This window comes from Centrocercus urophasianus, unplaced genomic scaffold (genome assembly GCF_019232065.1).
Source record: "Centrocercus urophasianus isolate 14NV4802_14NV808 unplaced genomic scaffold, USGS_Curo_1.0 seq_73, whole genome shotgun sequence".
Lineage (NCBI taxonomy): Eukaryota > Metazoa > Chordata > Aves > Galliformes > Phasianidae > Centrocercus > Centrocercus urophasianus.
Window position 1 is genome coordinate 232,518 of NW_024885344.1, and position 27,038 is coordinate 259,555.

Here is a 27,038-nt window from a genome sequence, read left to right on the forward strand (position 1 = left end):
TCCAGTGCTCTCCCAAGATGCAGTTTATTTACAAACCCACAGAATAAAGTAAAGTAAGAATCTAGTGTCATCTCATGAGTAGTTTGTGCTCACTGACAAGCGCTTTCACTAGAAAGTCACAGACTCCATATCCAGAGCCACCACCACAAAGCAGCAATTCTCCACTCCCGACTGGCATCCCTGCCCCCGCTGCAGGGCGAGGAGGACCAGTCGGTCTCCCTGAGCCGGCTCCAACCTGAACCCCATCCTGAGCTACGACAGTGCCAAAATATACACATGTTCTCGGAGTTAATTTACAGCTTTTTGGTTAACAGTAAAAATCACGTAGAGACTAAAATGATAGCATGAAACACTCTTTCTACAGGAGTGTTGGTTTTTGTCTGCTCCCAGAGGAGACAAAGCCCGTCCCCTAGGGCTGTTAGAGCAGTGCTCTCCAGCACCTCATGTCGACATCCCACACACCAGTGCCAGAGAAGTGGGATGAGGCTGATACCAGTTCCCCCTTCTCTGCCCTGACTCCACGTCGGGGGGAACCCATTCAAGTGCTTCAGGTTCTGCCCTCCCCCTCCCCTTGGAGGTGAGCCCTTGGATAGCACGAGGTGGGGTGCGTGCCATCCCTGCTCCACACAGCATCAAGTCCCTCACCAGCTCTATTCCACCTGCATCTGCAGTGCCACCCTTCACGGATCAAAGCCATCCCACAAGGATTGCCTCTGCCCCACAGCAGCTGGAAACACTGGCACACAGTGGCTGGGCCTGCAGCCCCTCTCCCCAGGGAAATGGGGGTGGCAGAAGTGGGTAAGGCTGGGAGGGGACACTCATTTTTCTGATCAGAACACACATGTCCCTGTGCAGCATCAGCCTCGACCATCACCTCCCTCGGGTCTGGCAGCAGTGCCACAAGGCCACGCTGCATCGGTCCCGGGTAGCCTCGCAGCCCCCCGAGGGGGATTTTGTCACAGATACAAGTGTGGGGTAGGGAAGGAAGGGGATGTGAGATGATGGGGCTTGGGGAGAGGAGTGCAGACCACTGAGAAGGTTCCCGGGGCAGGGGGGGGTGGAGGTCACCCATCTATGTCCCAGCTGAAGAGGTGGTGTTTCACAAGCATGTCCTGCACGCCTTCCTTCAGTGGCTTCTTCTCCTTCTCCTGCAAGGAGGCACAGAGACCTGGGTCAGTGCACTGCATCCAGACAAGCAGGGCCCAGGCAGCCAAGGCACCCAGCATCCCGCAGAGCTGCCTGCACTTCCCACCACCCCAGCTGAAGCAGGGAGAGGCCCTGAGGTTTGGAGAGCATTGAGGAAGGGAGGGGCTGCCACTTCCCTCTGCCCCAGCTGTGTGGGCAGTGCCCTGCCACCTATTCCTGGGCATCGCTAAAGAAAACAGCTCCATCCACAGCTGGTTCCAGGATGAGCTGGAGCACCAGATAGTGAGGAGAGGTGCTAAGCGAAGCCCCCTGCCCAGAAGAGGAGCAATGCTGCCTACTCACCTCCCTCTTTATTGGCAGCTCCCAGTCCTGAGACAGGCTGAAGGCAAATTTGCAGAGCACTCTGAAATGGAAAAGAGTGGTAGTAATGCACACATCCAGAGCTGCTGCCCCAGCTACACAACTGCTCCTCAGCTTGCCCTGGAAAATTGCTCAGTTTTATAGGGGTGGAGAGCCTTTTTTTTGGCACCAAAAAAGCAGCACCAGCCGTCTGTGGCCAGTTTCCTCCTGTACTTAGGGCTTTGCATCTTGCCAGGCCCAGGCTGGGAAGAGCAGCTTAGAAATGTGACTCAAGTGCAACCCCTATAGAGCCTGACAATACAATGCAGGGAAGTGCAGGCAGCCCCATGGCTCTGCTGAGTTGCAGACACATGTAGGTTTCTCTCCAGAAAGCTGACTGCTATCAGCAGCATCTCCAAGATTTTACACTCACTGTTCACTCCCTAAAGTAAGAGGGGCATCCTGACCCCTATGGACATGTGCTGCATGGGGATGCTTCTAGCTGGATCCCTGAAGACAGATGCAGAGTTCAGCGGCCAAACTTGTCAGTGTCCTCCAGGCTCAGGAGAATATCTGACAAGAATATTCTTCAACACCTGCAGCTGCAGAGTGGCCAAGATCCTCCAGAGGATGAAGGCAGGAAGGAGAATGGTACAAAGCTCAGCTCCCGCTCCTAATGAGCCCCAACTCAGCCAAGAACCAGTCCCACTGCTCCGTGCTGTGAGCAAGCAGCCTCAGGCTCACTGCAGCACAGAGGTGAAGGGAACTCCTACCCACAGTAGCACCAGGAGCAGGGCACCTTTAGGTGTGGGCTGCACATGGGCCTGCTCCCTTCTATAGATGCTCCTGCTGGGAACCATTGTGACTGGCAGAGGGGTCTGAAGGGCAGAGATGGAAAAGGTAGTACCTTCAGTGGAGCAGCTGCGGGGCTGATCTGCTTTTGGCTGGCCCAGAGGAGGCTGCTGTCAGGAAGATCCTGCATGTTCGTCATGACAGCTCCCCAGAAGCCAGGTTCTGACCTTAATCAAGCAGGCACTGTGCATCCCATTAAACTGTCTAGACGGTCACTGCTGCCTCAGCACACAGAGAGAGATCTCTGCAGGGGGGGATGTCTGGACAGCCAAAGCTACTGCTATCCGGTGAGGGCTCAAACCCAGCTGCGGTGAGGGCCACCTCCACACAGGGCAGGAGGAAATCCATGCAAGACCCATAGGAACAGACTTACCTCAGCTCACATTTGATCTGGACCCACCCAGGGCTGCGCAGGAACGACCAGGGATGAAACCACTTCTCCACGGTCTGCAGGCTTGAACACAGCACCTCCAGCCACAAATGTAGCACTTGTTCGCTGCAGTGATGAGGCAGAGGTTTGTTACTGGGCTGAAACCAGGGAAAGAAGCTTTGTCCCTTTGGGACAGCCTAATTTCAGCCCCAGCAGGAGGGGGATGCCCCAGGTGAATCTATGTGGGCCACCATGACAAGCAAGAAAGGAGCAGATACCACTCAGTGGCTGAAGTGAGAGGGGAAGTCTGCATGGCCTAAAGTAGATGGAAGCAACTGCTTCCCACAGGCCTGTTTTGCTCCCTCCCGAGCACCGAGTACCCACAGTGTGAAGGTGACAGGTCTGGGTTACTCACTTGAGCCCAACGCAGATGAGGGAACGAAGTTTCACATCCATCTGTACGTGTGCAGCGTCGTGCGTCATGTTCACAGCCTGAACTGCCTGGAGGGCAGGAAGATGTGGTTACCACCTGCTCACAGCTTCACCTTAAGCTGGGCTGAGCAGCCATGTCAGCAGCACAGCCAAGTGCTGCCTTTCCAAGAGCTTCCCACCTTCACCCAGCACCACCTGCTAGCATTAGAGGGGCTGAGACTGCCTGACAGTTCCATTTTCTGCCTTTCTCCAAGCACCTGGTGTCTTCACACCACCAAGGAAATCAAGCATCTCCCTGGAGAAGGTCATCACCCTCCAAGCAGCTCCCATGGCAAACATCCCTGTGTTACCAGCTGGGCTCTGCCTGGGCTGGGGCAGCACTCACCCGATAAAGCAGCTCCTCTGGAGTGAGGACTTTGCCATCTTCATCCAGCCTGAAAAGGTTACAGAAAAAAAGCTAGCTAGCTCAGGAACCATCCCTGGGCACATGTAGGCCCCTCCAAACCCCAATAGTGACAGCTCCCTTGCTTGTACTGAGCCCACAGGTGATCACACAGCTGTGAGAGCAAAGTATGACCCCAGATACGAATGCAGGAACCCAAGAAAGAGGGCAAAAGTCAGCCCCAAGTCAGCAAAGGCATGGCAATCTGCTGATACCACACACATGAAGGCTGGGGCAGACCATGACCTTTCCTATGGTGGTAAGCAGCAGCAGCTTGGCAGACAGACAGGAGCAGGGCACAGACACTGCTGCTTGCTATGAAAGAAGTGGCCTTACCTGTAAGTCTTGCAGAGCACGAGGCGAGAATACACAGAGTCAAAGTCCCGTTCCACTTCCCTGCTTGCAGCCTAGAAGGGCATAGGGACAGTCAGTACACATTGCCCTGCTGCCCCTTCACCCCATCCCTCCAACAGCACTGTTCCATGAAAGGAACTGAGACATCTCACCTCTTCAATGAAGAGCCAAGGATGGCAGGCACCCCCCAGCAGCGATGGCTTCTTCAATCCGTGTTCAAATATGGACTTCAAGGCAGGACAGAGCGTCCCTCGCACCAAGTCTGTCACCCCTTCTGTGACTGAGTCATCTCCAGCAATGGAGTACTGATGAACACAGAGAATCAGCTCTCAGCAGACTGCTAATGGAGCAGCTCACAGCTGATTCCAGTCCTCCACTCCCAGGTATGCCCTATTTTCCTCAGCCTCCTATGTTCCTGCTGGCTCTTGCAGAAGGTGCCAGTGCTGGTCCCCTGGGATGTGCTGGGACGCCAGCACCTTTGTGCCTAGATGTTGGACATGATACTGGTGACACCAGCACCATCCTGGCAGCATTCAGCACAGAGGAACTGTTGCAGTTTGATGTGATGCTGTCCAAGCTAAGGTGAGGTTGGGACAAGCAGTGAGGGCTCCTGGGACTCTGTCAGCTGCTAAAGGCCAGGATAAATAGGGGTACGTGAGAATTCCCAGGTCAGCTGGTGTATCACTTAAAGGTATCACACTGACACACTGCTATCCCGAAGGACTAACAGTAACATGTCAGGATTAAAATAAATGGAATCCTCATCTGGGAGAAGAGCTGTTCAGCAGCACAGTTGATATACAGAGAGATACGTGACATGCATTTATGGAACCAGCCCAGAGAAGGGGAGTGAAGGAAGCAAGTGAGATGTCAATGATGACATCTAACTACGGGCTTCACTGGGAGTCTCAGGTCAGCCTTTGAGCCACTCCTCACTCTCCAAATGGTGAAGAGGAGAAGCAGGACAGATTTTTCTCCACTTCTGCAAATTGCATAGGCCAACAGCTGATGATATTTATTTCCTATCAGTAACCTTGGGGCCACAGTGAGGCATCTGCTTTAAACAGCTGGCATCTCACTGCTGCTGGTCACAAGAGGAACCAAGACAGTGCTCTTTGGGGTGCAGCTACTTGGACCATACCCTGTGGTGACCACAGAACACCAGGACTTGCAGGAATAACCTCAGAGGAGGAAGAGAATACAGGCAGTAGGAAGCAGGCAGAAAAACTGACCAACTGACCACAGGATCCTGCTGTGTACTTGCCTTTTGCTTTCTCTGCTTTCCCAAAGCTGGTCTCTGAGGGCCCTGCTAGCCCACACTGCACTCAGCTCCCCCCACAGCCTGTGCTGTCTGCGTGGCCAGCCTCAGGAAACTGAGCAAACAGGCCTAGGAAAATAAGCTGATAACATCACCAAGTTGCTCAGTAGCCAGAGAGAGCAAACACACTCAAAGAGGGAATACATGGCTCTTTTCAATTATGACATCACCTTTTTTAATATATATATATATTTTTTTTTTTTTAATTACCTCTTTGCTCCTCTCATCCAGGATCTCCACAAATTTTGCAGGAAACCAACCTACGAAGACAAAGACATAAGCCTACCACAGACACTGAGAATTCTGTCTAAGGGAGATGAGAGCCCAGTGAAGGCTGGGAATAAATCAGAGTTCATGAAGTCCAAGCCCAAAAAGGAAGCAAGCAGCCAGAAAATCACCAGAATTAAGGCAACTGCAAGAAGAAACCTATTGCTGGATGCTGCCCACAAACAGCAGAGATGATGTGCACCCAACCACACTGTGACAGGAGGATGCAGCCTAACCTTGCTGTTTGCAAGAAGCAACCATGTAGCTGCAACCACCACCCTCATACCCTGCTGGAATATTCCCCTGGTCCCTGGCAGCTCCTCTGAGTGAATGGCAGTGCTTTTTATTAAAATATGCCAGCACAGTTGCTGTGGATGAATGCATGCTTTGCATCCCGCCCTGTTACTCCCAGTAACAACAGCTTTGTCCTGCTCTCTCACCTCGCAGTCCATTCAGCTCTCCAACCCAACAGTGCTCATCCTTTTGGGAAATGATCTGAAAAAATAGGTAGTGGAAAACAGCAGTTGGAAAGAGTGTCAGTGACTTGAAGCAGACAGAAATGAAAGTGGGAAACAGAAATCCATCCCCACAGGAGCACGTGCAGTGCCAGGAAGGTTGCAGCTGCCTGACTGTGGGTGCATAATGATTAACTGCTTTCTTTTCAGCTCTTTTGTCACTGCTCCCTTCTCACGTGGTTCTGGGCCTTCAACAGCAAAAAGCTGCTGGAAACACAATTCCATGCCTCTTTTTCTAAGTTCCAGATGGGATGCCCACAACTAAAAGACAAAATGGATGCTTTTAGTCTTACCACAACCCGGTGCGTGGTGTTGAATTGGAGCACAGATTGGACTAAATCTAGCTTTGGCTCAGCTGTGTGGCAGCCAGGAAAGGGTGGTGTTCCCAGTTGCACTGGGACAAGACAACACATGACAACATTCAGAGGAACACACTGCCTCATCCCCAGGCAGCTGCTTCGCTTCAGACTCCTAACTGGGCTCTGAGCTCATCTCCTCCCTTGTTTCCCCACAGAAGAGGCAGTGTAGAATCCCAAACAAGCTTGGACTGCACGATCGTGCCCTGGTGCCTCTCCCCTAGGCTGGCATACCGTAATGATGTCGTTCTTGCGGAAGCCCAGCTCGTCGTCATCGTGACGCTCGAAGTCCAGCAGTGCCTTGGCACGGCGCCGCCGGTTGCGGGAACAGGCCACGTAGTTCTCATGGTCCCGCTGGTGGCTCTCCATACTGTAGTCTGGAGTCAGATCCTGGCAAGCACACGGACACAGAGCAGAGGAATGAAAAACAACAGATGATGAGAGTTGGAATAGATGAGCTTTAAAGGTCCGTTCCAACTCAAACGAGCCCACGAATCTACACTCAGCTCATCTACCAAAGCCTTTTGGCCCTTGTTCCCAAACTCTCCTCCTCACAGGAAGGCAACTTCCCAGCACAGCCTTCCTGCACTGGAGAAGGGCTGTGCAACCCTCACCCTCCATCTGTTACACCTGATGCATTCTCCCTCAAGCCCACCCGCTCCAGGAGCACCCAGCAGCTCCCACTCACAATGCTGCAGTTCTTGGGATCCACGCACTGGAAGTGCCGTGCCACCTGGAGAATGGCCTCACGAAGGTCGGCCACCAGCTCTGTCTGCTTGATGTTCTTGGCTTTCAGTGCCTCCAAGTCCTCATCTCCTGGTGGAGCCCACACAGCCAGAGGGAAGATGCAGAAGGGAAAACAAGTACGAGATATTTTTTATCAATATTAGAAATCATTAGTTCTACAGAAATCAAACAAGCCTGACTTAGAATTGCCTACATTAAGGTAGATGCTTACTGCCAATCTGTTCAGTAGTGTACATAAGAAGCAGCAACAAGACTGTTTCAAGTTTTATTTCCAAGCACATATGGAGCTGAAGGATGTCAATTCTGATCTTTCTGAGCAACTCACCATGCCACAGTACTGCTCTACTGTTTCAGAGCAGTGCCTGCACAGTATACAGAAGCAGCTGAATGGTTGGACTCAAACCTAAAAAACTTCCAAAAATTGTTATGAATTGAAATTCTCTTTACACTGAAACGGCTTTCAACTACTTCTAATTTTTGCCTACAGGATGAGAGCATCTTCTTCACTGAAACTTGAGAAAAAAGTGAACAACCAAGACAGCTCTTCTGTCAGTCTAAAAGTGAGAGCCACAAGAGACAAGCCTCCATCTGAGATCTTAGCCTCTCTAACAGACACATTTCAAAGATTTTGGTATATAGAAAGGGTCGCAAGTACAAGACAAAAGTTACCAAAGCATCTCCCAACTTTCACTAATCCCACAGGAGCAGTGACAGCTAGTATCTACTTATTTATAGATACCTACTGGTATTGGTTCTTTAGACAGTTAACGTATCCAGTCTTTATTGGGCACCTGAAGTTTGGGCATAATGAACCACTTGCTCTTTTTTTCCTAAACGAAAGGATCCAGCTTTTGTTTTTAATTCAAAGTGCAATTTCACTATCTATTTTTGCTTTCTATAATATACTGAAGAATTGGTAGTTTGATTAACAAAATTGGCATTTAAAACAATGTGTTCTTCCATGAACTCCAGTTTTTATATAAATGGCATTTTTACACATCCCTTGTAAACCAGTGGCCAGCAAACTACTACACTGCTTGCCTTCTAACAGCATTGCAGAAAACAGGATGAAAAGAATGAGCAATATAGCTGTGTATGCATGAAGAGTAGCTCCTGCTTTATGAAGAGTGACGAACTGTATCTTTTAATTTCAAGTGATACTAATTAAAAAGACCAAAACTTTAGGAATGTAACTGGAAGCACAGGATTAGATTTTAAATTATTTTTGATTCTTTTCTACTGATTATATATATTATGAGAATCAGATTTAGATACAGAGAGCATAAAAAAACCCTGAACTTTGTTTCCGGACCAGAAATAAGACACACTAAGTCCCAGTCCAAGCAATGAAAATTAACCAAAACCTCCCTGCAAGTGGCCACAGAGTGTGCAAGAAGCCTCGCGACAGATTCAAAGAGGTAGACTGGAAACAGATCGCTCAGAGGGCGGAAGATTAACGTTGCTAAAACAGAAGGTGACTAAAGAAGAAACTGCTCAACCACATCCACGCTAGCTCAGTGGGCTGCCCTCATTTTCAGATAATGCAATTTCATCATTTAGTCCCTTCTGGCCAAAATACCGTGCTTCTCCTTCCACATCCAGATGAATCCCACCCAAACACGAGCAGGAGAGACAGGAAGAAAGTTTTATACCTTTCCCCCCTTCAAATATATGTAACACAAAATAAGTGGCTGGGGTTACCAGCAGATACACCTCGCTGCACCTGACATGCCTGCACATATGTTTCAAAAGCAGGAAACGAGTATGAAATCAGCTGCATGACAGGGCTCTATTTTGAGCCTGCAAAGCCTCATGAGCTGCATAGTTGTGCAGAGTTAACTCTCATGCATCGCCTTGTTGCAATGCCCATCCAAAAGGAAAAGGGGAGGGAAAACGGCTGTTTATGAAGGTGGATAGTGATAGGGCAAAGGAGAATGGTTTTAAACTGAGACAGGGGAGGTTCAGATTAAATATTAGGAGGAAGTTTTTCACTCAGAGGTGGTGATGCACTAGAACAGGTTGCCCAAGGAAGGTGTGGATGCCCCATCCCTGGAGGAATTCGAGGCCAGGCTGGATGTGGCTCTGGGCTGCTCAAAAGCTTCTCAAACTTAAGCCAAGGGGAAACTGAGACACAAGGAAGATGTGCTTGGCAGCTAAGCTCCCTACAGATATAGTCTGTACTGCCTGCATGATAGCACTACACATAAGAGCTATGAGAACATAGCTTGAACAAGCAACCTGCCTGCATTTGTTCACTTCTTAACAGCTTCACTGGCCTTGCACTACCATGTACAGCGTTATGTATAAACATGCATCTAAGCAAGCCTCTGATGGCCCATGAGCTGCTCAGACATCATCAGAAAAGCTCTTCTCTGAAAAGACCAGCAGAACACAGTTTTAGATTTTTTCAGGCTACTGCAACAACAGGAGATTTTTTTTAAATCCTGGAAATTTGGTACATTTTCTTTCCCCAGAAAAACAATTTCTGTGGTGAGATGTGGCAATTTCAAGACAGCTAACCAGTTGCAAGGAAGGTGATGACAGAGAGATTTTCAACAGGAAGGGCTATTATGAAGCCACAGAATTACATTATTTTAAATCTATGCTGGCTGTGCACTTTCTGGACATTGGCTGGGTTAGCTCATAAGCAATGGGAAGAATCAAAAATGTCCACACTGTGAAGCTCTCAGAGTAGGCATGGAAACATCAGTGCATGGAGCATCAGTGATACTTGCAGTTATAAATTTTGACTTATGAATCTTGATGAGTTATACATCAAGCCACCCTGCCTGGTCCAGGATCTTCAGGGGAGTACAGCACACAGCCCATGGACTGCATACAGTTTAGTAGAAAGTATGTTCAAACGTCTAGCCAGTGCAAAGAGCCCATCCATGGTAAGTCACCAGTTAAGGACCTACTAACTAATCCAAAATGCACCTCCTAAGATCAGGCCAAAGCAAGCAAATAGAAAGCTACACTTCTTCCAGCTCATCCTTCAGTTGTGGCTCCCTTCTCTTCTTTTCCTTTGTCCTGCATCTCCCACCCCTCATGGCTGCTTGATCCATCAACACCACATGAAAAGCACAGGACTGTCCTTACCAAAAAGCAGAGAGGTGATGCCAGATTTCCTGCGCTGAGTCCTGCGCCGCACGATCTGAGAAGGAGAGAACAAAGTGCACAAACTTTTGTAAGTTTAGTAAATGAAATAATCCTCCACACTGGTTGGGTTTGAGCAAGGGATTCTGATAGAGGTTTTTTTCAATCAGAGGGTGGTGACGCACTGGAACAGGTTGCCCAAGGAGGTTGTGGATGCCCCATCCCTGGAAGCATTCAAGGCCAGGCTGGATGTGGCTCTGGGCAGCCTGGTCTGCTGGTTGGTGACCCTGCACATGGCAGGTGGTTGAAACAAGATGATCACTGTGGTCCTTTTCAACCCAGGCCCTTCTACGATTCTGTGATAGCTAACATTGCAAGGGGCAGGCAAGTGACTTTGCAATTTTATACAAGAGTTGTTCTTGTTCCAGTGCAATGAATCAGCTCTATTGCTTGCTCTGCTCCATGTACAGTGGGTTATTTATAGCTCAATTACGACAAAAGCATACATGAAGTTCAATAATCAACTCTGATTCAATTGAATAATTTCAGTTTTAATTTTACCTGTTGCCAGAAGCACTTCCATACATAACTGTATTTAAATTTCTGAGTGGCTGCTTATTACATTTTGGGATTGCAGGAGTGCCTGGTGATAAGCACTAAGACGAGCGTCAAGAAGATATGTTTTATGCAGGCTTGACAAACAGGAGGTACTACATCTGCAACTGCAGACTGTGATCTATGACTAAACACAGATACGTTTCTTATTCAGCTTCTCAAAGGCCAGTGCACTCTACTTTCTGGAATTATTTCAGCACGTCAGTTTCTTACTAATGGATTAATCCCAGGTCCCACTCTGCTGTACGCTTACGTTAGCACCAAGCAAATTCTGCCAAAAGTGAGTGCTGCTTCTTTTATGATTTCTCATTAATGAAATGTAATGCTTTCCATCATTACTCTCATTAATGATAATCACAATTGACATCAACATTCCTTTCATCTGTGGATTTATCAATCGGGACAGAGTCAGCAGCATTTCATTAGCACAGGCCTTCCCTTCTCTTGCCAAGACCTTTTCTCTGGGTGACAGAGCTGACGTCCTCTCAGACAGGAGGACCTCCTGCCCGCAAACAGCAGTTGGTTGAAATACAGAGTGGTAAAAACAGAGCAGCAGAGGCAGACAGAATTCAGAGCGCTCACTTTGGATAAATTGTTGACAGTGGTGCTGGAGTTGAGCAGCTGCCCCTGGTCAGCAATGAGGTAGGCCAAGTGTTTGCGACGCTGGGTCTCCACCGCCACATCTGTCAGCGAGCCAGCCACGCGCATGGCTTCCCGCAGCAGCACATCTGCATCTTCTATCTGACTTGGGATGTCCGAGAGCGTGTTGAAGATTGAGGCAGAGTTCTCAGACTGGATTAGCTCATCCTCCTGCAAAGATGCAGTTGTTTTTCCACACAGAACAGTGAGCGTGACAGTTATGCTCCTGAAGCTGCTAGATTCAACTCTACTTTCAGTGTACTGCCCAGGCCAGAAACAATGCAGGTAAAGCTATGAAATTACATTAAAAACTTTGGTAGAAAAAAAAATGCAGGCTAGCTCTGGGAATAGAACAGCAATTTTTTACTACTGCACTAAGATCTGCTCCCAAAACTCCACCTGGCATGTTTTTGAGTCATAGAGACAGAGCAAAACCAAGAGACATTTTGATTTAAATAGGATGCGTTCTCAGGTTGGGATCTAGAGTGAGCAGAGGGAGCAGCTGATGGGGCTTAATTATGAGGGATCAAATGAGGTAAGCAGGGAAAACAGCAATCCCTGAATCTGCAAAGCACCTTGGAAGTTTTCACGGCTTCCACTTCTGAGGAAAGCAAGGAGTCATCTTCCCTTGCACACTCCCAGAACACATACAGCAAGCCTTGTTGCATCTCAATCTTGCAGTCAAATACTGAAGTGCTATAAAGAAGGAAGTGGTGGTAGTGCTACCTTCATACTGAGCATGCCCAAAGTGAGCTGGAACAGCACCAGAGAGCCCTCATAGAAGAAGAGGTCCCAAATGCGCAGCAGCAGCTTGATGTGGACAACACTAGCGAAGGAGGTGAGGAACCAGTGCAGGGTGATCAGGGACAGCTCTGTGAATAGAGACATACAAAGGAATCACTATGGGATGTCAGCTAACCAGCAGAAACAGACACTCCTAAGTGCTGCCCTCCCAGCTTACAGATGACCATGCACTGCCCTGGCCTCCAGGGCCAGGTTTGCTCCTAGCTCTGCTGCTCTCCCTTTGTGAAACAAGGGCAGTTATCTCTGCCTGCACACCACCCAGAGGAGCCATGGGCACACTTTTACCAATGTCATGCTCCTGGAGCAGCTTGTCCAGACGGGGTAGGTACTGTACAATGAGCTGTCGCAGGACGCGCTGGTCTGTCTGCACCCCCATCAGGGTGGTACTGAAGTAGGAGGCGGGAACCAGTTCCTCAATGATAGCACACATCATCCAGAAGGCATCTTCCTCCTCCAAGAAGAGCAGCAGAGAAGCAGCCACCTAGGATTTTGAAGGAAGATTATATGCCAAGCCTGTCCTAACAGTAGCACTCCTTCCCCATCTCCTCACATGGTCCAGTGTCTACGAAACCAATGTCTTCCTTCCTCTGCAGCAGCTCTACTGCAGTCTCTCCCAGGGAAGAGATTTCTGTGCAGTGTAACACCAGTTCCTCCCCCACAGAGCAACCAAATTATTGCACACCTTTGGACATGCCGTGTTACTCTGTTCCACCCTCCTCAAGCAATATGTTCTGTGTGAAAAGAATTTCCCTTCAGCTAGTCTGGAGGTCACAGCATCTGGCAGCATTACCTCAAATCACTTACCCCAAAGTAGCTACAGAACAATCCCTATCACAAAAGCACTATTAAAGCAGGTTACCATGCCAGTGCCTTGGCAATAGCCAATCTCCGGGTAGAGCCAGGCAAGTCCCCGTAGTATCCTGCGTAGCCGTGGCACCCCAATACTGTTCATGTTGGAGAAGCAGGCATTGCTGGGCATTGTGCGGAGCAGGTCTTTCTCAATCTGTCAGACAGCCAGAAGCAAGGAAAGGGTTAGTTAGCAGCATTTGAACAATTGCCTTCTGCTCTCAGTGAGCTCTGCTTCCCTACACCCAAGTCTTTAGGCATCAAAGAAGATGGCACTGTTCAAACAGCTGGGATTAATTTAATATCCTTTGTTAACATGTGAAAAACCAGTCAGATGGCAACTTGGTGACTCCCTAAAAATACTTGCCTCCACTCAGCCCCTAGTTTCTCCACTTGCAGTAAGCATGCTGGGAATTTCATCTGCTTGGATTTCAAGCAAGGATTCTCACCATGCTTATTCATTGTTGGTTAGAAACCAACAATGTGGCCACACCTGCAGTGGGGGACTTGGAGGTGAACAGCCCACAGCTCCCCCTGGGCAGAGTTGTCCTTCCCTCCGTTGCTATCTCAGTGGAAGCACATCTATTACTCTTTCACCCTCTGCCTCATTCAGTATCAGGAACTTGCCCAGATGAAACTGCCATGTAGTAACCTAGCCTGCAGGTAGCAGAGGTTAAACCTCTTCCCTAGGAAGTGGGGGATCTGCACAGCTTCTACTCCAACAAACAAAGCAGATAAATGCCCAGTAAGATTAACCTTTAGTGGGATTCAATTACACATCCTTTCAGCTGTCCCTGATGCAGGTATCAGGCAGACACCCCTTCCTCTTCATGCAGCAAATCTTGCTGTTCTCCCCACTCCCTTATGCCCAGTCAGCACTAGGCAGCATCTCTCACCTGTTTGGCAGCAATGGTTTCATCATTCGAGCAGTTTTTCACAATATCACGATATGACATCTCTGAATTTCTCTTCTTCTGCAAGGCCCCAGACAGACGCATCCACAGCTGTGGGGACAGAGTGAACAGCAATAGGAATTCACTAAACCAGCCCCAGAAAGCCACGGCCTGGCACCTTCTCAACCACGACAGGGTGGCCTCAATTCTCTGTCTCTTCCCACAGGCAGGAAGGTCAGCCTGCTGTCTCTCACCTGCGGCCTCATGCTGTGTGGGATGCCAGCCAGCACCAGGGAGCGCAGTTTGTCTGAATGTGGGAGGGTGACCTCAATTTTGTCCCAGGTGAGGTCACCCACGTCGTGGTTGTGTGTGAATTCCAGATGAGCCTGCCACTTGAGTCTCTGCTGTGGCTCCTCTATCAGCGGGAGCCCCAGAAGTTTGCTGGAGTTTGGCTCAGCACCATCTGCCTCAGCAAAGGGAAGGGAATGAAATGGAGACAAGTGAGAGAGGGAACAAACATAGGGCGGGGTGGAGAGTAGGACAGCCATCTGATAAAAGCACGTAAAAACTTTCACGTCTTCCAGTCAGAGCATGGGAAGGCAAAGCTTGGTTTCTAACTGTCTTCTCCACGCAGCAAATGTGATCGTAAGCAAAAGGCACTGGAGCCTTAAGAACCAAGAAGCTGTCAGCAGGCCCAGGCTCTGCTTACACATGATTTACAGCAGAGTGTGGCTGGAATTCAACAAGACCCTGGCAGCAGCTATCCTGCTGGGTTTTGTGAGGATCTGTAAATCAAGCTGACAAAAGCATAGCAGGTCTCAGAGGTGACAAGCAGAAAGCTGTATGTTCATGCAAGTAATGAGGCACAAAATGTTAACTCTGGGGCTACCTATTCATTAAAAAAAAAATCTTTAATAAGAACACTGCCCAATTCCCAGTGAGAGAGTACCTTAACCTGAGGCTAGCTTTCTAATTATTACATTAGCACAATATAGGTTTGACGTAAGGCACTCCATTCTTCACCACATAGCAGATTTTCAACAACACCATCCAAATCTTTCTGCTGACTTTATAATGCACAGGTCTATCAAATGGTTTGGCTGAATGAAATCAGTCTCTTTGTCCTGTCTTCATCTCTAGGTTACTGCTTCAAGAAAGTCCCCTAGGACTGCAGAGTCTTACGGCACCACAGGCAAAAAAGTTCTGCCCCCTCATTGTATGGCCTGAGACCCGGAAATCTCCTCTCAGAGCACATAAAGCAATTCCCCCATCCAACAGTCCTTTCTCTACATCTTTCCAAAGGCTGCAAGCTGTGCTGTTCAATGCCCAACTGCCATAGCTCTCTTCTGTTTGCCCTCCTGCCACTGGATCTTGCAGAAAAACTAGGATGTGGGTTCTGCCCCTTCAGATTGCTCTACACTTTGCCAAGATGCTGGGATGTGTAGAACACACACTGCTGCCACTCACCTGAGAGCTTTCCATAGGCAGCATGTGGCACTGTGCCTGCCATTGGTGCTCAGTGCTCCTGACCACAGCAGAAGCCTGCTGTGAGCCAGCAGAGCTGCCTTTCCCAGTGCACCACTAATGGAAATGGCAGCTTCCTCTTCACTTCCATCTCTCCCTCACCTATGCCACAGACATAAGGCTATGGAAAGGACTCTGCTGCGTATTTATTCCACAAGGCCAGCTCAACTGATACATGGCCCTTAGTAACAACAGTAGTATATGGAAAGAAGTTGACGTCTGAATAGATGAAACCTAGCACACAGTGGTTGCAAAATCATTCTGCCCAAGGCCCCACGCAGCACTAACTGAAAGGGAGAGAGATGGGACTGGTTTTACCTTCCTTATCAATTCGGAAACCAAATTCATCATAGCGGAACTCTGGCTGCTCGATGGATTCTTCTTTCTGGGAGACATAAGGAAGAAGAGACATTCTTACTGCTCCAGCACTGAGCAACTGAACAGAGACAAGTGGATATCGCCCAATCTTACACTGTGCCCTCTGAGCAACTGCAATTCTTCACCTTTACTTTTGATGCCTTCCTCCACAATTCCCAGCTGGGGAGGTGTTGCATGCTGCCCCCATTTTGACTTCCATATGGAAGATGTGAACCTCTGCTTTCTCAGCTGCACAATCTCTTGGTACAACTACTTGAGTTGCAGCACCGTATCACAACAAAAACTTCCCCATCTGAAAGGACAGACAGTCCTCCTCATGGACTGAGGAATCCACACATCATCTACACTGGGCCCTACTGGCTGCAACTCTAAGACACAGTAGTCCTCTGTAACCTAGAGTGCACACACTGCAAATTCAGTTCCCTGCAGTGCCCCACTTCCTGCCTATTGCTTTCAGGTTTACTCTGAAAGACAGCAGAAAAAAAACTGGATCTGTGAGACACACCCAAATTAGAGGCCAAAGGAAATTCAGTTCAATTCTCAGCTTATTCTACCTGTGTTCATAGTTGGCACTAGTGGTTATGATCATTAGGCTTTTGTAAGGAGTGAATACCTACAGATGCCTCTGATTCCTGCTGGCCCACCTGCCCTTCCTGTGGGGTCTTGCAAGCATTGCACCCAGGCAGCCCCAAAGAAGCACACTTCTAGCACAGCTCCAAAATAAGCTTCAGCCTCCTTCTCTGGGCTCAGTTGCCTTCAGCAAACACTGAGGGTTAGGTTACAAAATTCCATATCTGCTTCCTTCCTTCCTGTTCTGCCCACCTGGAGGCAAGCCTTGGGGCTAGCATTTCCTGCCATGCGCAAGCTGTCCAGTGTAGCTTGATGGTGACAGAGACTCCCTTGGAGTGTCAACATTTTTTACAGGGGAGCAACAGTTACAAAATAGCAGAGCAATAATTTACAGAAATTTCTGTATGCTCTGCAAGATCCTCTTGCAAGAGCCAGGACGCAGCCACCAAAACAAATGAAGTTTAAATAGCAAACAAGTGCCCCCAAGCGAACCACTGGAGGAAGAGTGCATCCCCTCCTCTTCCTTACAGCATTTAGAGACAACCTGAAATCACCAGGGTCTCTTTATTTCTTTGCAGAGCCAGAGAACATCCCCACCCTGCCCAACACTGTACCTGTGTGTATTTCGCCAGGATCTCCTGAGGCCAAATGCTGGGTGTGAGTGCTGAGAAGGGACCCCCAGCAGAGGGAGTGTGATGGCCTAAACACAAAGAGAGCAACATACAGCAGTGAGAACCCAGGACACTCAGTACACACTGCTCCAGCAAGGTAAGGATTTATGCAGAAGTCTCTACTCCAGATATTGGTTTCTAGTCATTACTTCTAGACACTGTGACAGCTTCCACATCACCAAGGAGGTAAATGATTTTAGAAGGTTTGAACCCTTATTACCAAGCAAAAGAAGCAGAATGGCCAAACCGAGTTCTAACAAACGGACTTCTGGGGAACAGAAATCATTCTGTGGCATCATGCGATCGTTCCTCTTGGAAAAGCTGTGCCAAGTGAAGGCAACCATTAAACAGATTTATGAAGTAAATGCCTCCTATAGAGACACTGACATTGACTCAGCAGCACTCCAGACTGCCCTGAAACTGTGTCAGCCAGGCAACAAAACAGGACACCAGAGCCCTCAGTAATATGTTCAGCTGCTCCCTTTGCTGCTGAAGGGCTGGGATGTTGCTGCCCTCCCTCTAAGGCTGCCAAGATCATGCACAGACAGCTGCAGCAACATAGGTATGCCTGTCACCTTGCTGTTCTGTGTGCCAGGCAAGCACCCTCCCAGAGGTACTGTGCCCCTTGCAACGAAATCAGACATTGAGTTCTGCAACTGAAGCAGACAAGTACATCCCAGGTCTTCCATTGTACACATCACCACCACCAAGGTTTACCTGGCTTTGAAGTAGTCTCCTTTAGGGTTTTCCCTGAAATAAGCAGCTAGCTCAGGAAGGAAGGTGCAAAGACATGAGGTGGGACAGTTCCACTGCAAGAGGGATGTGCTGGAGGAGACCTACTATTAGTCAAGCTTGTAACTTGGTAGCCCACAGCCAAACTCCAGTAATTCTTCAGTCCTAGAACTACCACTTTATTGAATAAATCTCTCAGGTCATAAGCAAGCCACCTACTTTGGGGCAAGTCCTGGGAGAACAGAACTGAGCAGGTCTTATGAGAATGGGGAGGCAGACTTCATTTCATCCTCCTCCTTTCTCTGTAATTCAATGGTTGAAGCAGCATTTGAAGGCTTCAGCAAAGGGTAGAAGAAGGAACTGCACTCCTCTGAGCAAAAAGGCTGCTAGATCATAAAGAGCTGGGCACTCTCCCTCCCTCCATTTCAGGCAGAGCTGTATGTTAACGTAGCGAACGGCTGTTGGAATCAGTAACTTTCTTTTACCATGCCGCAGATGAAGATAGAGAAAGCCATCAAAGAAGGCATCACATCCATTTTTGCCTGCTCACCTGACATTGTTCTAGGTAAGGCTGAGTCGCAGAGGCTGTCAGCAGGTCCAGGAATGCTGTTCTCAAGGGTGAGAGGTCACTGCCCTGTTGCAAACAGAAAAAAAGAACATCCATTAGCATCTGAGAGCACAGTGAGGGACAGACACAGTCCCCAGGCACAAACTCCACACAGCAAACTCCAGAGACTTCCCAAGAGGAAATTCCTTCTTGATTTCACACCCATCAGCTACAAAGAGCATGGTATCACCTACCAAATTCTCTGTGACTGCAGCAGCATTGCTGACTCAAAGAATGCCAAAAATCAAATCAAATTCCATTATCTTTTCCATCACAGATTCTGAATCCTATTCAATTATGAACACTAAAAAAGCAGATGGCACATCACCATTCTCTGAATTTACTGCCCACAGTGAAGGGACCAGGGTGTTGAAGTGAGTTTGAGATGCAAGAAGCCTGAAAAAGATCTTGGGAGCATCAAAGCAAAACACAGGAGCACACTTACTTCAAAAAGAACCTAGGAGAAGCTAATGCTTGCATGCTTTGAATGGATTTTCCAGCTTCCTTTTTCAGTAAAGCCACTTCTGGCTGCAAACCACTGCAAGAAGGAATGTGAGGGATTCACCCAGCAGGCCTTGTCTGAGTTGTTTACAGTGCTCAGCAGTACAAGGTTATATATCTCCAGCAAGCATTTGGAGCCTACAAATGCAAACAGGAGGGGGAACGGGTGTTTACGAGGGTGGATATTGATAGGACAAGGGGGAATGGTTTTAAACTGAGACAGGGGAGGCATCCCAGGCCAGGCTGGATGTGGCTCTGGGCAGCCTGGTCTGCCTGGTAGGCAACCCTGCACATAGCAGGGGGGTTGAAACTAGATGATCACTGTGGTCATTTTCAACCCAGGCCATTCTATGATTCTATGAAGTGACTTGCTCCGGCGCTCCAAGACAAGCAGCTATAAAAGCACCTGCATCTGAGAACACAAATAAGGCTTCTTCCCCCCAGATTTAAGCAGTTTTCTGCATGAGAAAAGCTGCTATGGCTGCACAGATGCCAATCTTCCAACTCTTAGAGCAAAAAAGAAGCAAACAAACAAAAGAAACAACAAATCAAAGCAACCACAAGTCCAGCTTTTGTTTCTGAGAAGCTGCCATGACCACGCATGGCCAGCTGCTTACCTGTGTGTTCTGCCCTGCCCCTAACTGCTGCCTGTCGCTCCAGCTCTCTTAGTGCAGGGTTTTCCCTCAGTAGGTAAACCCATCCCAAGGATAGAAAAAGAGCACCAACACTCTCACTTCACGTGGCAGCATTCAGGGTGTGTGCAGCAAGCAGGTAACTGCTGATGGCACTCCTGCCAATGCATTTGGAGGCTTTTTTCCAGCTCCCCGCTGCCCTGCCACCACTCTGGCACGCTCAGTGCCTCCTCTAGCCCCCAGGTCACCATTAACCTTCATGCATGCACAGTCAGTGCTGAACCAACCTGTCACTGAGGAGCTGGCGTCAGGCACATACACAAGAGAACACCCGTAGCCAGTGAACGAAGCACGGTGCCCAGGAAGCTGGGGAGGAGTGCTGAGGTCCCTCCTCATCCCACAACAGGTGCAGCAGAGGGGAACACCTCCCCCTGCCCACGTCATTGCTCTCCTGCCGGCCCCGGATACGAGAGCAGGCTTTTCCTGCCCCTGGGCCCCATGGAAACCTTCCCGAAAGCACCCAGCTGGGACCTGGTGCCAACATTGCTGGCCAGGACAGAGGGATGTGACCCTACAGCAGCTCTCAGCTCTTCTAGCCAGCAGACAGTAAGCAACCAAAGGAGATCCCATGAACCCAGTGAAAGCACATGCATGAAAACAAACCACAGCACAGCTCCCAGTTCACTGGGGGACAGCCAGAAGGACAGCTTGTGTACCTAAAAAAGGTGCTGCAGTGGAAGCTGCAGCTGTTTGAAGCGCTCCAGCTGCAAAACCCCTGTCAGAGTCACCAACGCACCACAAAGAAATACATCTGTTTACTTTCTTTTCCCTGCAAGTGTCCTTTAGAAATGGATATTTGCAAAGGAGACCTGCAAATTTACCTCCACTTGACAGTACCAAGCCTCCTCTGGACAAACTTGCCCTTCCACACAGCCGCAATTCAAAAGATTTCAAATACCTGCCTTCCTGCAAACAGATAACAATCTCCTGCTGCCTATGCTTTACTCGCTTGGCTTCTTTTGCCATGTGATCTCCACTTAACCCTGTTGTGGTAGTGCCTGGATGTGCTAGGCCATGAATCACAGAACCATTAAAGCTGGAAAAGACCTCTGAGATCACCCAGTCCAACCGCCAGCTCATCCCCACCATGCCCACTAAGCATATGCCACATCCACATGGCTTGCAAACACCTCCAGGGAACGGTGACTCCACCACCTCCCTGGTCAGTCTGTGCCACTGCAGCACCTCTCTTACTGAGAAGAAATTGTTCCTAGTGGAGCAATGCTGTCTGGAGCTTTACAGTAGGATCTTTATTTTGGCCCCAAAACTCCTTCCCAGGCATATTCTTCCCCTGCCAATTTTAACCACCATGCTTAATTTCAACACAGACTGTCAGTTGGCTTCCACTGCTCACTGCTATGGTTTTCTTTTATTTAAAGAGTTGTAGGAGAAGTAAGAGCAATAGCAAAGCCACAGTACTCACCAGGAAGCCACACACTTGGTGTAATTCTGGAAGCCCCTTCCAATTCAGCTTTTAAAACCCCAAGTAGATTGCAACCAATTAAACATATAGAACGTCCTTCTCTTAGAAATGAAGACAAAAAGCTTGCACTGAATCAGGCAGCTCATTTCTGTGCCCTCACACTTGGGAAGCTTTGTTTTCAGAGCTCAAACCATGACTCACCTAATGCATGGCACAACGAGAACCCTCAGCAGGAACCCGGTAATTCCCTCTGCCTTCCCTTCCCCCAGCAGCTTCCCCTTCAGCCAGGTGAAGGCGTGTCCTGGAGCCACAAATGCCATTAGTTCCACGAGTCAATATTTGTTCTGCATGCATACAGTCAGAAGAAAACTCCAGCATCACAGATAAGCAGGTGAGTGAGCACAGCACAGCCATACCTCTGAGCATGGGATAAGACACAGTTACTTCTGGACCTGGTACCCCAACCCCTGCCTTTGGAAGCATGTAAAATTCCACATAGCGCTGCACAGGCTCCTGGTTAAGCATTCAATGTGATACCAGTAAACCTAGATGACCACAGGAAATACCTTGAAATAGGTTTGTAGACCTGAGATGTTTACAATCGGCCTCACGCTGCTCTGGGTGCAGGAGGGAGGTGCTGAGGAAGCCTTCCTGCTCACTTCCAACCTCAGTTGGTGACTGGGAATGAAAAGCTGAGGAACTTCAGCTGCCTTCATCCCACTTCCCCGTAAGAATCCTCCATCAGAGGACACGACAGCCTAGAAAGGCTGGAAGGAGCCTGGCAAGCAGTGGCAAGGGCTGACACCCTCTCAGAGCCCAGGAATGATGCAAGCTGCTGATGGTGCTGTCATGGACGGCGGCAGTGTGCCTCGGGGTTCAGTGGCCCCAGTCCCAGCAAAAGATGAACTGGGAGAAACTCTGTCGTGTCTCCTGCCAAAAAGCATCCTGCAGACTCCTGGCCAGGCTGGAAAAGCAAGCAGGCACAGAAATGCTGTAAGAGACACTCCCATGCCTCTGCTTTGCTCTCTGTACTGCTGCAAGGATAGCAGCACTCAACTGGAGCCAAAGGGACAAAGCCTGGCTAGCTGACACAGAAGGACAGAGCACTTCCAGCTGTGTATCCATTTTGAAAATAAGGATGTGAAAAAGCAGAATGCTGTTTCCTACTGGTTCTGCACTGGGCAGGCAGAACCCAGCCTGATTTCCTGCTCACAGTTTGACATGTCAAGCTTGTCTCGACAGAAACTCCCACACAACACCCACTTACGCAGAATGCAGACTTCCTGCCTATGGACAGACGTTTTCCTCGCAGAACAAACCTCTTCTTATTTTGCTAGCTGGCTCCAAAGCAGACAGCACATCCTTTATGCAGGGCACAGCTTGAAAAGGCTTTAGGGTCTGCCTGTAGCACTTATTTCTCAAATCTGGAGATAACAAAGGCTTCCCCCGTGTGGTTCACGGAAAAAAAACATCAGAGCAAAACAGAACTCATCTAGGGCTCTGCTGATTTCTTGTTGCTAATACAAGCACCACGCTTTTAATCCTGGAAAGCGAAAGCTGTCTGGCCTTACACAACAAAAGCTGGGAGCCTGCTAACAAAAACAGCAGCAGAGCACCTTGTTTGCCAGATCCTTGGGATCATGAGAGGTGGAGATCTCTCTTTTCCAATATTCCTAAGTGATGATGGGATATGTGATGTGAATGTAGAGTGCTGCTCCCGCTTCACAGGAGAGGGACAGACTAGGCACTGAGAGAAGGAGCAGTGGGATTTGTTTTCGCAAATCTACGTTGGATGAGGAAGAAAAGGCCGGGATACAAACCAGCAAGGTGTCCGCTCTCACCTCTCTTACTGTACCGCAGAACTCTCCTTGTTACAAACCAAAGAAAGGTAGAAGGACATTACTGACAGTTACTTACAGATGCTATTAGTATGTTTTCTATGTGAGACTTTGACCCTGATCCAGAGCTGGCCCTGAAAGCTCACTGCACAAAGAAGCTTTTCGGGCTGCTCTCATCCTGCTGCTGCCAGTGACAAAGAAGCAGCCCGAAGAATGGCTCTTCCATGGTACAGATGGATTTGCAGAGCTTTAGTTATCAATCCCTTGTGAGACACAAGGAAAGCTCAGTTCAGGTCGCTCCCATATAGCTATGCTGTTCATGTACAACTCATGTTAGCAAAAGAGCCTCAGTCTCACCCAGCAGGACTCTCTCTTCATCATCGTAAGCAGCTCTCACTTCATTTGGCTCCAAAAAAATGGCATTTAAAGGACAATATCTCCCACAGCACACCAGATTACCTTCTTTGGGGTTCTGCCTTCACACAACTCAACTTTCTGAAACAGACAAATAACACCTACAGCACCATCCAGGACTGTTCGCAAAGCTCCTAACACAAAACTGGTTTTTGCTCCTGCAAAAATTTATTCGAGCAGACAAGTCAAATTAAACACAAAAACAAACAACTTGATGATCATTAGTGTATGTAACAAAACAAGACAGAATTAACCATATTTCCTGTTGCTTGGGATCAGGAAGAATTCTTCTCCAGAACAAAAGGGCTGTTAGGGTTATAGACATTTTCTCTCATTTCTGAATCATCAGGTATTACCCAGCCAGCAAACACTGCACTGACTGGGCAGTGACAACTGCTCTCATCATACTAATGACAATGTGCCAGCTTTCTTTTCTCCCATTTCATAAAACAAATGGATTTTTTACTACCTGCAGCCCGCAGCAGCACAGTTGACAAGCAAGATGAGACAGGAACACCCCTCCTGGCCCTCCCAAATATTCACCTTGAGCGAGCTCTGCGTGACTCCAGTTTTGACTGTCTGATGAAAGGCGGCAAAAAAAGAAGTTTAAACAAGTCTGTGTGCTGCTGAGGGTACAAAGCTGAAATGCTGGGTTAATAGCACAGAATAAAGCCAAATCTAAAACGACATAGCAAAGACCCTAGTGTTGGGGAATTGTTTCAGTCCTGAGCAGCAGTGCAGCGCTCCCCTCAGCTCACCAGCTGATGCTCACTGTCATAGAATCACAGAATGGTTTTGGTTGGAAGAGACCTTTAAGATCATCCAGTTCCAATCCCCTTGCTATAGGCAGGGACCCCTCCCTCTAGAGCAGGTTGCTCAAAGTCTCATCAAGGCCAAAGCCTGGCCTTGAATGCTTCAGCCCCTCGCCAGTGTGGCCCCTCCTCTGTGCTGCTGCTGCTCACATCTGTCCCCTATTGAACATCTCCCTGAGCTTACCGAGACACACTGTCAAAGCATCTTAAACAGGAACAGAAAAAGGCAGCACCTGGCGATTTAGTCTTTGAAACACAGAATTAACATAAGTTGATATTAACAGGACACGACCAGACCACACCCTGACATCTATAATTACACACCATGCCTCTTCTCATGCCCTGCTCCCCTTTTTACTTCATGCATCCTCCAGGAACGTGCCTTTCACTTCAGCAGAGGGATAACTCCAGAGATGCTGTGCACATCCAGACAGGCACAATGAAGCCAACCTTCGTTCCAGTAGCTCTTCTTTCCAGCACACCCCCTCCCAGTGGAGCAGCTGAAAAACCATTCTAGAATTCAGATTATCCACTGAGCAACCCTGTTCCCTTCTGCAAAAGCACAGCAGCGTCTCACTGCTGCAGTCCCTTTTGGGGGGATTTTAAGACCAGGTTTCCCATTAGTGAACAGCGGACGCTCTTAATTCCTGCAACACTTTGTTTCTTCCTCTCATACGCCAGGGCTGAAGGACCCTCACGGCACTTTTACCACGTTATTACCACCGCTTGCCCCAAAGCATCACAGCAAGATCGTTTCAGCCCATGACTGAAACCTACACGATCAGCAGGAAAGCACCTGCGTACACGCAAAGAGAGCCCTCAAAGAATCAGGAAGGCAGAGAGGTGGACGCGAAGAAACTTTTCCTTCTCCCTACCTCACCAGCTCCGTTCCAGGCACTCCCGGAGCCCACAGCCGCCTCCTGCCGAGGGGCTCCCAGCCCGCAGGACGAAGGCAGCACCGCAGACACGAGGAGCGCCCGCTGCCCGCCGGCTCCCCCGGCACCTCACGCATCCGAGGTTCTGCCACGTTTCCTTCTCCGTGCCACGCGTGCCTCTGCCCCCGGCTGATAGGAGACGGGCAGGCCGCCACCCAGCCAGACAGCGGAGGATGCGGAGGGCAGCGAGGCCGGCGGCCGAGGCGCACGGAGCGGCTGTGTCACAGCACGGGGGCGCCGGCTGGGTGGGAGCAAAGGAGAGCGGCCGTTACGGAACCGCGCGACCGCCGTGGAGGGGAGGGGCGAGGCGAGGCGCGGCTGACAGCCCCGCGGCTGAGGGGCGGCCCGCTGAGCGGCCCCGGCTCGGCGGCACGGCCCGAACCCCGCCCCCGCCCGGCGCTCACCTGCTCCCTACGGCGCCCCTCTCGCCCGCTGCGCCACCCGCCCGCCCTCACGCGGCGGGTCGGGACCCCGAGCAGCGCCGGCAGCCCCACACGCCGCTCCGGAGGGCGCCGCTACGCGCATGCGCGGCATCCGGGTGGCGGCGCGGGGCGCGCTGGGAGCTGTAGGCGGTGCGGGGAGCGCCCGAGGGTGGGGTGCGAAGCGACCAGAAATGGCTTGGAACGGTTGGTTATGGCCAGCTCATAACCCAGGGCTCCATCCGACGCGGGTTTGAGCGCCTCCAGGGATGGGGCACTCACGGATCTCTGTGCCTCGCCGCCCTCACGACAAAGTATTTCTCCTTAACATCTAACCTAAATCTCCCCTCTTTTAGTTTAGTGCCGTTGGCCCCTGCCCTATCGCTATCAGGCAACATGAAATGTTGGTCCCCCCACTGCTTGTGTGCTTCCTCCAAGTACTGGAAGGCCACAATGAGGTCTCCCTGCAGCCTTCTCTTCTCCAAGCCCAGCTCTCTCAGCCTGTCCTCACAGGAGAGATGCTCCAGCCCTCTGAGCATACTCATGGCCCCCTCTGGACTGACTCCAACAGCTCCACGTGATTGTAGTGCTGAGCCCCAGGCCTGGATGCAGCACTCCAGATGGGGCCCCATGAGGGCAGACCATCCCCTCCCTGTCCCTGCTGCCACCTCTCTTTTCCCACAGCCCGGGATACAGTGTTCAATTGAAGTTGCCCCCTTTCTAAACAGATGGCTAATTAAATGTTAATAGCACAAACAGGCAAAATATTTTAGGCACCATAAAACTTAACCAGTGTTTACGCCTTACTCTAGAGGCAGCTGGATGAGAGGCGGTCGTGGCCTGAAGCTTCCCACTTCTCCAGATACTTAATTTAGACAAGTCTCTTTACAACACATTACTGCATTCTGAAATCCTCTTCAAGCAATCACAGCCTCAAGGAGAGCAGGTAGCTTGTTTCAGTTTATTCTGTTCTCTGTAATTTTCTTCAGCCATAACATTCCAAGAATCTAGTAATGTTTAACACAGTATCGCTGAGAACCAGGAAAAATAACAAAGGTAAGAAGGAGCTTTTGAGGAAGGAGAGGTAAGGAACTCATTCCAGTTTAAGTCAGAGGGAGACAAGTTTGGTCCAGTACCGAATACCCAGTAAAGCACAGATGCTATAAGCAGAATATTGAAGGTCAGAAATAAGACCAAAGACCTCTTGAATTTCTCTGGCATTCAGTGAATTCCCGCATCGTTTTTCTTATCAGACAAAACTTGCGGTAGAAAATGACTTGCGTTTGCCAGAGCCTACATACAGTTCACAAACAAGCACCCACAGCCAAGGACCTGGAAAAGTAAATCACAATGGCTGGTAAACAAGCTTGTGAGAAGGTACAGTATTAGGACAGTTAGACATCACTAACTGAAAGACAACCACAGTTAGATGCAGCCCAGAAATTCCATGGTTTCTCCCTTTCAAATCATTTTTGCCTGTTTGTTCCCCAA

The 27,038-nt window shown here is 49.3% G+C and overlaps 1 protein-coding gene across 3 annotated transcripts; it reads right to left on the reverse strand.

Annotated features, from left to right (window-relative positions):
- Positions 1 to 25,601, reverse strand: SGSM3 (small G protein signaling modulator 3). Of its 3 annotated transcripts, none has more exons than XM_042837581.1 (22): positions 25,533 to 25,601; positions 18,457 to 18,540; positions 17,118 to 17,203; positions 15,874 to 15,940; positions 14,286 to 14,494; positions 14,035 to 14,142; positions 13,152 to 13,295; positions 12,578 to 12,773; positions 12,215 to 12,360; positions 11,432 to 11,659; positions 10,238 to 10,292; positions 7,080 to 7,207; positions 6,626 to 6,781; positions 5,961 to 6,015; positions 5,464 to 5,513; positions 4,088 to 4,240; positions 3,918 to 3,988; positions 3,525 to 3,573; positions 3,123 to 3,208; positions 2,711 to 2,833; positions 1,489 to 1,549; positions 1 to 1,148 (listed from the first exon to the last, which is right to left on the reverse strand). In XM_042837581.1, exons 2-22 carry the CDS (start codon positions 18,461 to 18,463, stop codon positions 1,065 to 1,067), a joined length of 2,262 nt encoding a protein of 753 aa, XP_042693515.1. In that variant the 5' UTR covers positions 18,464 to 18,540; positions 25,533 to 25,601; the 3' UTR covers positions 1 to 1,064. The 3 variants fall into 3 exon arrangements, with proteins under 3 accessions (XP_042693515.1, XP_042693517.1, XP_042693518.1); XM_042837583.1 differs by lacking the exon at positions 25,533 to 25,601 and adding an exon at positions 25,069 to 25,150; XM_042837584.1 differs by lacking the exon at positions 25,533 to 25,601 and adding an exon at positions 19,934 to 20,083.
- Between the last annotated feature and the right edge of the window lie 1,437 nt (positions 25,602 to 27,038).

What these genes read in the sequence shown, in the direction of transcription:
- SGSM3 (XM_042837581.1), bottom strand. An exon ending in TGGATGAGAGGAGCAAAGAG is followed by an intron (nt 4,241 to 5,463) that starts GTAATTAAAAAA and finishes TGTGTTCATCAG; the next exon opens with TACTCCATTGCTGGAGATGA. An exon ending in CTTGGCTCTTCATTGAAGAG is followed by an intron (nt 3,989 to 4,087) that starts GTGAGATGTCTC and finishes ATGCCCTTCTAG; the next exon opens with GCTGCAAGCAGGGAAGTGGA.